The sequence below is a fragment of the Schistosoma haematobium genome, chromosome 3 (assembly GCF_000699445.3).
Source record: "Schistosoma haematobium chromosome 3, whole genome shotgun sequence".
In the NCBI taxonomy this organism is placed as follows: domain Eukaryota; kingdom Metazoa; phylum Platyhelminthes; class Trematoda; order Strigeidida; family Schistosomatidae; genus Schistosoma; species Schistosoma haematobium.
In genome coordinates this window covers 36,524,033-36,535,025 of record NC_067198.1, presented here as the reverse complement: position 1 = coordinate 36,535,025, position 10,993 = coordinate 36,524,033, and the positions used below count along the sequence as shown (strand labels likewise).

Below are 10,993 nucleotides of genomic sequence, written 5' to 3'. Positions count from 1 at the left end.
CAGCTTCCAGCTGAATAGGAAATTAGGAAAAGACGTTGGAAGTGGGATAGAACATACATTTCGGAAATCAAAATGCATCACGAAGCAAGCCCTACTTTGGAGTCCTGAGGGAACGAGGATGACCAAGGAACACAGTCGTTTGTTCCATCTATGGTAAGATTTTTTTGCTCCCTTGATATCGTACAATTCCATTAACCTGGTCTTCAATGTTTACAAAAAGTACAGTTTCAGTGGTTTGCATTTTCCTTTATCTGACAGTACAGTATTTCTAAAAGTTGCCAAGAGCTTCAATAAATTGAAAAGTTTCAAAGCTCTGGAACTGGAACGGAGTGCAGTTGGCATAAAAATGCACGAATAATTAAATATGAAATACCCTGTGCCGAGAATTCTATATTTTGCTAAAATATAATATTGAATAAAGCCATTAATAATAATAATATTTGCAAAAAGAACAGTCAAACACAACCATGTGAACATATTGATCTTGGCTTTCGGACAAGTATATTCGGCCAAGTTATTCAGTGATTTCAACCACGATAAGCAAAATGAAATCGATTTCTTTTCGAGAGTAGTCTGCTAAATTGCTCTTATTTGTCTATTTGAAAGCTCTGACCATGGTCTAGGTTTGACATTGTACATTGGGCATATATTCGAATTCAGAACGCAACTTCTCTTGGGTCTCCAGGTTTGCGTTGGCATCTCCTGAAGGTCAGCTGGTCTTTGTGTTATGTCGTGCATCAAAAAGCTTAAGCACCATCAGCAGGTCCTGCAGGAAATGTTCCCTAGGTCTCACCCAAGATTCCGAGTTATATCATGTACTCTGGACGAGATATCGTGTTCTTTTATTTGTGATAACTGTTATTTAGAGATTACAGGTAGTCTATTGGTAAGTTCTGCTGTGTTAATAGGTCGCTTTATCGTTTAACACAGTTTTTTGTTGAATTTACTAAATATGGCCAACAAGAAAGAGAATCTCAGCACTATGTTTATGAATCGAGGTCAAACGACCCATGTATGCGGTCACGTATGCTAAAGAAACATTGTTTATCATTTTCAATAAGAATAATGCTAATTTTTGGCCATACTTCGCTTTCGGTTCGCACTTTCAAATTTCGGAGATCGAAGGTCAAGTGACCTGCATGAATTGCCGCTGGGAATATATAGTGTCGAATAAAGTCACTAACAATGATACTATAAAGGTCTAGTCTTCTTGAAAATTTGTCTAGAAAGTGTTAGTAATATACACCCTGGTAGAAAACTTCAGGAGGTGATGACTCAGTAGTTAGTGGTTTATATCAGCCTTCGAAAGTTTTTAGAAAATTTCCTTTCAAATGATATGGATTTAGGAAACAGGGCACTAATGCTAAATCCATCGTCCGACATATGGTAAGATTTTACAAGGCTTAATATACAACAGGAAAATGAAAATAGGTTTAGGCTTTTCGGCATCTTCTAGGAAGTATTAAAAACTATCATCACTTTAGTTCTTACATCGTGTCGCATAAATCTACCTAATGCTTTAGAACGTGAGCTCTCTACTTGAAGCTATATTCCGAACTTACTCTAATGCAACTCGGGTATAAAATTCGAAATAAATCTTCGCCTATGTTCTGAAGGTCTTAACGAGATGACAGCAATTCATCAACCTTATTTGGTTTCTGATTCACGAGTAACTGCACTCCCTAGGCACATGTACTCTTTAATCCTGAATAAAAGTTTCATATCGTATAATAACGCAAATTATGGCCAAATATCAATGTACCATTGTTATTGGTATTCCTTGCTAAATATCATGTCTGTTCACTAAGTAAAACGTTTGCAGTCAGTCAGTCAGCTACAACGTAGGACCAGGCACATATATGCATCGGTCCAAGTTGCACCACCTCATTAACACGACAAGATGAACACCGGATTCGTAAAAGTAGTTAATTCAGAGGTGGTAACATACAAAAGAAAGATTTCATATAAGGATATAGTATAGAAAGAAAGAATTAGTTTGTAGAAAGAAAGATTTGAAGCGATTTTAATCTCAGTTTAAGGGAAGATAGAGAGTGTATACACCGATACCATTGTGATCTATTCTGAGCCATGTCACCCATAGTCTCCAACCATTTGTTACGATAGTCACGCGGACCACAACCAAGTAGTCTGCATCTACCACCATGGCTGAGACTAGAAGTTAGTGACCTCAAGCAGTGATGCCGCGTTTTGATTTGTTTGCCCCTAACTTCCTTCCAATCATCCCCAACACCGGTTAGCATTGCGCTTTGTGATAATCGGTGTTCAGGCATACGTAACACGTGACCGAACCGTCTCAGTCGATGAAGATTCACAACCTCACCAACTGATTTACCATCATTCCCTAGTACTCTGCGTCTAACCTCACTATTACTTACCCGGTGATCCCAGCAGACGCCAGCAATATTTCTAAGGCGTCTGTTGTCAAATACTAGTAGCTTGCGAATATCTTCTACTCTTAATGGCCACGTTTCGCAGCCGTAAAGTAGAACAGAACGAACTGCCGTGCAGTATACTCATCCTTTTATTGATAGAAACTTCGCCTGTAGCTCTTCTAGAGTTACTGCCGGTCCCAAGCCTGGGTAAAGGAGGGTCGGGCATGGGGTTAGCGTCCCCATCCCGTAGAAAACTAACTCGCTAAAAAACGCTTACCATAAAAAATAATTCGAACCATTTTAACTCTGCCCTGGGAGTTAGAAGGTCTTCATTTAGAAGAACTATGACGCTTCATGGTGAAAGCCGAGTTCCTTCGGAAGCCACGAGGCCGATGCCTCTTCTAACAACCAAAGCAAAAATTTTGTAGGTACATGGAACGTCTGAACAATGTGGGAGATCGGGAGAACCAGTCAAATAACAACGGAAATGAGGAGATACAATTTGGCAGTACTGGGAATCAGCGAAACCCACTGAACTCAAGCTGGACAGAAAAGGCTAGCTACGGGAGAAATGCTGCTATCCTCTGGCCACGAAGAGAAAAATGCTCCACACACTCAGGGAGTTGCTCTAATGCTGTCCAAAGTAGCACGAAATGCACTTGTAGGATGGGAATCTCACTGATCCAGAATCATCAAAGCATCATTCAAAACAAAGAACGAGGGGATCACAATGAATATTATCCAATGTTATGCACCCACCAATGATAGCAACGACGACATTAAAGATCAATTCTACGAGCGGTTGCAGTCAATCATAGAGAAATGCCCAAGAAAGGACCCCACCATTCTAATGGGAGATCTAAGTTCCAAAGTCGGAATAGACAACACCGGATATGAAGATATGGGACGACATGGACTGAGACAGAGAAACGAAAATGGAGATAGATTTGCAAATCTATGTACATTCAACAAATTGGTCATAGGTGGCACAATATTTCCACACAAGCGTATACACAAGGCTACATGGATCTCACCGGACCACACTACAGAGAACCAGATAGATCATGTTTGCATCAATAAACAATTCCGAAGGACAATGAAAGATGTGAGAACCAGGAGAGGTGCTGACATGGCTTCAGATCACCACCTAGTTGTAGCCAACTTAAAACTGAAGCTAAAAAAGAACTGGACAACTGGACAAACAGCAATACAAAGGTTCAATACAGCCTTCCTTCGAGATACTGACAGACTCAATGAATTCGAGATAGCTCTCAACAACAGGTTCTAAGCCTTACAGGATCTACTGAAGGAAGAAGGAACTACTATGGAGGACAACTAGAAAGGTATCAAAGAAGCATTAACTTCAACGTGTCAAGAGGTTCTGAGTCTAAAGAAGCACCACCATAAAGAAACACTGGACAAGATCAAAGAAAGGAAAAACAAGAAGGCAGCAATTAACAACAGCCAAACACGAGCAGCAGTCTCTGCATCAGTGGGCCTCAGCATACACAAAGGGAAAACCAAGGTCCTCAAATTCGAAGCGGAGAACGGCAATCCAATCACTTGATGGAGAAACTCTGGAAGATGTAGAATCCTTCACATACCTGGGAAGCATCATCGATGAACAAGGAGGCTCAGATGCAGACGTTAAGGCAAGGATTGACAAAGCAAGGACCGCATTCCTACAATTGAAGAACATATGGAACTCAAAACAACTTTCAACCAATATCAAAGTGAGAATCTTCAATACGAACGTCAAGGCAGTTCTACTGTATGGAGCTGAAACTTGGAGAACTACAACAACCACCATCAAGAAAGTACAAGTATTTATAAATAGCTGTCTTCGCAAGATACTCAACATCCATTGGCCGGATACCATCAGCAACGGCCTTCAATGGGAGAGAACAAATCAGCTTCCAGCTGAAGAAGAAATTAGGAAAAGACGATGGAAATGGATAGGACCTACATTACGCAAATCGTCAAACTGCATCATGAGGCAAGCCCTAACCTGGAATCCTGAAGGGAAACAGAAAAGAAGAAGGTCAAAGAACACATTAAGTTGGGAAACAGAAGCAGATATGAAAAGGATGAATAACAATTGGAAGGAGCTGGAAAGGACTGGCCAGGACAGGGTTGGATGGTGAATGCTGGTGAGCGGCCTATGCTCCTTCATGAGGAGTAACAGGCGTAATTAAGTAAGTAAAGTTTATTGATAGACGGATATCTCGCCTTCCTCATAGGTGACGTAAGTTGGCAAAAGCCAAGCGAGCTTTTCGAATCCATGCTGAGATTTCGTCAGACACCAACCCATTAGGGCTGATCAGACTTCCTAGATAAGTGAAGTTGTCAACGTGTCCGACTACTTCACTCCCTATCCTTAGTTCAGGTGTTGACGCAGACCAGTCCTGAAGCAACAACTTGCATTTAGAGGGAGAGAAGCGCATTCCAATCATTCTGGCATTGCTTAGTGCTACCAAAAGACTGCATTTTGTCAGCGTCTTCACCAAACAGGACTATATCATCTGCGTATTCTAAGTCGATAAGTAGACCTCCTGGAAGGAGATCAATACCCGAGAATTCAGTTGACGAGAATGTTATTTCCATCAGTCGGTCTATGATGATGTTAAACAAAAATGGAGAAAGTGAATAGCCTTGACGGACACCACTTGAGGTTGCAAAAGTAGATAACAGTTCGCCATAAGCTCTGACTCGACTAGTAGTGTTCGAGCAAAGAGCCTTCACAAGGTTTATGTACTTCTGGGGTACGCCTTTCAATGACAGACACTGCCACAGAATCTCGCGGTCTACAGAGTCAAATGCTGCTTTTAAGTCAAGAAAGACCACCATTGTCGGACGCCGATAAGTATGCCTATGTTCTAGAACCTGACGAAAGGTGAATACGTGGTCGATGCAGCCACGACCAGGTCTAAAGCCAGCTTGATTCTCTCGTGTTTGCAGCTCACAAGTCTTAGTTAGGCGTCCGATAACTATCGAGGCTAGTATTTTAGATATTATATTAGTTAAACTAATCCCTCTGTGGTTGTCACAGGATGATTTTGACCTTTCCTTATATATTGGGACGATAAGTGATTGTGACCAGTTAGATGGGATAACGTCTAACTCCCAGATCTTAGCTAAAATATTAGTCAACCTAATCGCTAAAATTGGACCACCATCCTTAAAGACCTCTGGAGCCAATCCATCTGGACCAGCTGCCCTTCCTCGTTTCAGATTAACTATAGCCTTTTGAACGTCTGCTAGAGTTGGGGGATCTACTTCATTGTTCCATTCACATTGTTTGGGAATGGAGGGTAGTTGTAGAGTAGCTGAAGGCCAGCTAAATTGTTCCGCCCATCGTTCTAAACGTCTGGACTGAGAGCAGATGAGGGTGTCGTCTTTTTCCGAAATAGTCTGACTTACACTTGACTTACTAATTCCAGTTTCTTTTATTAGTCGGTAGAGCTGTCTTGTGTTCCCTATAGCTGCCGCCTTTTCCATCTCTTTTGCTTTCGTTGCCCACCACTGCTCACGGTCGTTTCTTAGACTTTTTCTTAACCTAGATCTGATTTGTTGTCGCTCTTCATCATGTTCGGAACCTGATGGGACGAGTTTGCGAGAATCCATCAGTGTGATAGACTTTGAAGAAATCCACTGGTTCTTTGTAACTCTGTGGTTTAATTCACCAATAGATTTCATTGCTGTTTCCACAGCTGTTTGTATATCTTTCCCAGCAACATCTGGGTCAGCCTCGTTTTCAGAACTACCTAAGTGTGACCTCAGTTGTTCCTGGAACCTACTTTTGGTTTTCTCACTACTCAATTCAGTTCTAATGGGTCTTTTTCCTGAGGCTTTTTGCGTCCAGTGAGGTGCAAGCAGATGTGTGCCCGTATTAGGGCGTGGTCGGAGTCCAAGCAGGTACTCCAGAATGAGCGACAATCTTGTACCGACCCTCTCCAACGATGACTGATGGCAATATGGTCTATTTGAGTTCATCGTTGGTTTGGTGTAGAGGGTCGCCATGTTAGACGATGTCTCTCCTTATGCTTAGAATTTGTCTGCTAAAAACAAACGATTGTTTGAGCACAGTTGCAGTAGACGATCACCATTATTTGTTCGTTGTGCCGGAATGCTAAAATATCCACCTAAATGCCTTTCTGTTTGGTTTAAACTACCTATCTGGGCATTAAAGTCACCCCCTACGAGTACTATGTCTGAGCGTTTACCTTTCTGAAGAAGTTCAGAAAGCTTTCTGTAAAATTCATCTTTCACTTCATCTGAGCTGCAATCGGTGGGAGCGTAGGCAGAAACGACAAAAAGACAACGACGTGTGTCCCTATCCTTCCGAGTTCTTACGGAGCCGTTTAGCCGAACAGCAAATAGACGACTGTTGACGGGGATCCACTCTAACAGTGCTTGTTCCGCCCTCATGCTTAGTGCTATCCCTACTCCTGCCAGTCCACGAGAGCTGGCCGTCGGGTCACCAGATACACGAAGGGTGTATCTCGTCGGCTCTCCGTTTTGCCGAGGTGAGGTCAAGTGAATGACCACACTGGGATCCTGTATGCGTGTTTCGGAGACACAGCATACATCAATGGAAAGAGACCCTAGGGTTCTAGCCAAGGAAGCCTGTTGACCGATTTGACATAGGGTGCGTACGTTGAAGGCTCCAATGTGTAGTTTGGAGCGAGGTTTCAGTAGACCTGGGACAGTGTTTTGAGCACTAGAATCGTTGGCTATGGTGACAATTGAGGGGGAAGCCGAAAGAGGAAGTTTAGCGTTGAAATTCGATGTAGGAGGAATAATAGGAATTGTAGAGAGAGGTTGACTATGAATACAGTGGTCTTGAGTGCTGTTAGAAGTATGAGGGCGGTTATCACTTCCCGGTTGCCCACACCGAGGAAGGGTTGTTCTGGAGGTACCTGAAAAGGAAATCGGATTAGAAGTGGTCTTAGTGACCTGAGAGCGTGGCCTCAGTGCCCAAGGGACAGCTGCTTGAGGTCGGTCACGCACGACCTTTTTATGAGTAATTTTTGTGTTAGCTCCGCACTTGTTGAGACCTTACCGCCGTAGACGGATATCCATGGGATAAAGCGAGGTGTGCATTTTTAGGTTCAACATTTTATAACCGCACCCCTCCTTGTGGGAAGGCAGCATCGCTGTCATGCTGGTTGTCTGAAGGGGACACCTTACTGCTGTCACACCTCTGTACAGTCAGCAGTACGACTTAGCCTTCGAACCTTGGGTTTGTTGCTTTTAGTCTTACCGCTCTTCAACCGACCTGTCTGACATGGTAGGACCTTGGGGAACGATTGTTCCAGCCAGTATAGCTCGGTTGCTTCATCACGATAGGCAAGCCCGGCCACCACGTCACGGTAGCAACAACAGTCGGGATAAAACGTTTGCCTGTAATTTCAACTTGTGTTTCTCTGACTTTGTTCGATATAAAAACGTAGTAGCTTCAACCGACGCTGGTTATCCTGGTCTAGTTTTCCAGATAGTGATCTATTCTTCGATATTAATACTTGACATTATCTAACACTTTTGTTCTAAGAATTCACTTGTGGAATCATATTGTGTATACTTAATCTACCACTGGTACTGTTTCATCTACTACTCTAGGGCTTGTCTTGATAATCTCATCTAACTGCTTATGTGGTGTGCCAACTCGAACCGATACCTATATATTCCAGGTCCTACGTTATGTATGACTGACTAAACACTTCACATCTGCTTCCAATCTCACAGTACCTGATTATGTTTCAGTCTAAACTAGTAAAAGAATGAGTTTTGGAGCTTTATATGTCGATGTTTTTGAACCTGTTCTACATGAGCGAATAGTTAATGAGTGTACTTGGAGACACCTATAGCATTCTTGAATTTGAACCATGCATTCTCTGAGAGTTAATATTACCTGATGAGTATTTTAAGACAGTACATTCCTTACTGGTCGTTATATTTGCACGTCACACATTCGAGCGATGCTCCTTCTACTCTAAAAAGTGGAATCATACTCCTAAACTACTAGCTAATAAATTGTCTCGAACTTCTCCTAAGCCATGTTTATAGCTGTTCTTCCGGCCAAAGTCCTATGGTTCCTTCGAATGGTTCCATAATAATGCAAACAGTTAGTCCTCTGTCCACTGGATCATTGAGTCAAATTTTCACTCCGTTAAAATGGGGGTTCTGTCTGATTATATCCTCCCTAATAGAGTTGATGGTACCTACCGAAAATTTTATCTACTTTCGTTTCGTAAAAAGTTCACAGACAGCATTTAAATTATTTCTCAACTTTTCTAGCCATGTGGCTGCATCCACTGACGGCTTATATATGGAAATAATTGGGGGAATTTTATGCGCCAATTTCAAATAGTGCTTCTCAGCAGTATTCTATCTAGCTCCATGGTAATTTTTCTTTAAAGTAGTAGCTGAGAAAAAGACTTGTCCGCTTTCACAGTGTCGTTGGAGTAGTTGCCGTTACCCGAAACCATATCACACATAAAAAATCTAGGTTGGTATGATTCGGTGCACAACTTGGAAATAAAACACCATTACGGCTAAAATTCGTTAAGTGGTTTAAAACCATCAGTTATTGAAATTCATTGTTTTTAAAAAAAAGCTTGTACAAGTTAATAGCCTGTTGTGATTTAGTCTGCATAATTTTCTGTGTCTAGTGTTAAGTGGTTTTTATTTATTTTAAATAATTAGGGTACATATCCACAATCATCTCCAATATGGTTTTCCGATTCTGATGACACGTTTGTCACACAAATTTTCCGAGGACTACAAACAGTTGAGCCAAGCAACTATACGGTAAATTGTTTTGTTATCAAATTAATTATGATCATTCAACCATACTACAGATTGATCGTCAAGTAAAGATACTTGTAACGGAATTATGTCGATACAAAAATTTGCCATATCCTCCTGAATTGAACAATCTTTGTCCAGACTTTAGTCCTGAACCTGTAGGTTTATATTTGTTCCATTAAACTAATATTTTTTTGCATATATAGCAGAATAGGACATTTTTGAGCTCGTCCCTTAATGTACTATAATTTTGTTTTCTGGGTTTTAACTTTTAGATACATTATTTCTAACGTTATTTTAAATGTCATATTTTTAGTATGATTTCACAAGGAACAAAGATTTAAATATATTCAATGTCCATTTAGGTAAATGGTACTTTCCTACTAACCTTTACTCAAAGTGGTTGCTTTCCTATATTTTTTTTACAATTAATTTAATAATCCTCGTCCATCCAGCGAGTCATGAACACCATGTTGTCGACTTAATAAGAAATAGTAGGACCCCAACTACCCTGGTACGGCCAAGGATGAGGAGAGTTCGTTATCGAAATGCTCTCACATGACCACGCGTATATAGCCACCGCCAGGTGAGTCCTCACTGCATTCTCGCTGCGGACGTGTTGTTTACGAGATTGAGAGGAGGAGAAGCGAATGTCCGACGCTTAACCGGGTTGGCAGTCACGGAGGGTTCACCTAGCAGAGTTGGAAAACCCTGATTCCAAACCAATGGTGCACATAGGCTCCAGTATCCTGAAGGAACAAACGGTGTATGAACCAATTTTTGGTCACCGGCTACCATGGGACTGCATCTCCTCACGATGTTATACTGCCTTGTGGATCAGGCCCTTAAGTCAAAGGCTCGGGGTGTGGCTCCCTAAGAAAACCACCTGCTTCCGTTTGGGCACTCGGGCAGTATCTCAGCCCGCACACAAAAACATGATAAACTATCTACTTATGAAAAATATTCCTCTCGCTCCAAATAACAATCAAGTGACTCGCATTATTATTATTATTATTATTATTATTATTATTATTATTATTATTATTATTATTATTATTATTATTATTATTTACTACATCATTATTCACCCTCTTTTATTCCCATTCTATTTATACTTATTTTTTCGACTTATACAGCAGCTCATCTATGGTGGAAATTCGACTGTATCTAAACGTTTTCGAGTCACTGTCCGGTTGAAAATTGTATGTTACTACCGAATATGAGTACTGAAGCAGTTTTTCTGAAACCGCGCGCGCCATTCAAACTAGCTGCCTTCAACGTTCGCACACTTATGCAGGTTGGACAACAGATAGGGCTGGCTATGTCTTTGGGAAGTCTTAATATCGATGTTTGCTGTCTATCCGAGACCCGTATTCAAGACTCTGGTGAAGTACTACAAATTCGCTCTCCATCTGTCGCTTCGAAAAGCTTGTTTTACGTGCGCTTATCCGGGGACCCTGTGGCATCTTCGTCTGGTCTTGTTGGCGTTGGTGTCGCACTGAGCGCTAGAGCTGAGGCAGCACTAATCTATTGGATCCCCATTAACAGTCGGTTATGTGCTGTTAGATTAGAGAGTTCCATCAAAGTGAGAAGAAATCGGCGTGAGAAACGATGTCTTTTCGTCATCTCCGCCTATGCCCCGACAGATTGCAGCCTGGATGCAACCAAGGATGAGTTTTATCACCAGTTATCTGTTCTTATCCAGAAAGTGCGTTCGACAGATATTGTAGTACTAGCCGGATACTTGAATGCTCAGGTCGGGCGTCTAGGCACAGAAGAGAGTCGTTTAGGTG

General features: G+C 41.6%; 1 protein-coding gene across 2 annotated transcripts in view; it reads left to right on the top strand.

The window, feature by feature from the left end:
- The first annotated feature begins 644 nt into the window (after window positions 1-644).
- The window catches only part of UBE2Q2_1 (Ubiquitin-conjugating enzyme E2 Q2), a 35,815-nt gene continuing 25,466 nt past the window's right edge, over window positions 645-10,993 (top strand). For both annotated transcript variants that reach the window (XM_051213766.1, XM_051213767.1), the window contains exons 1-3: window positions 645-886; window positions 9,099-9,203; window positions 9,254-9,358. In XM_051213766.1, coding sequence (XP_051069768.1) covers window positions 728-886; window positions 9,099-9,203; window positions 9,254-9,358 — 369 coding nt within the window. In that variant the 5' untranslated portion in view covers window positions 645-727. The remainder of the gene's footprint in view (window positions 887-9,098; window positions 9,204-9,253; window positions 9,359-10,993) is intronic.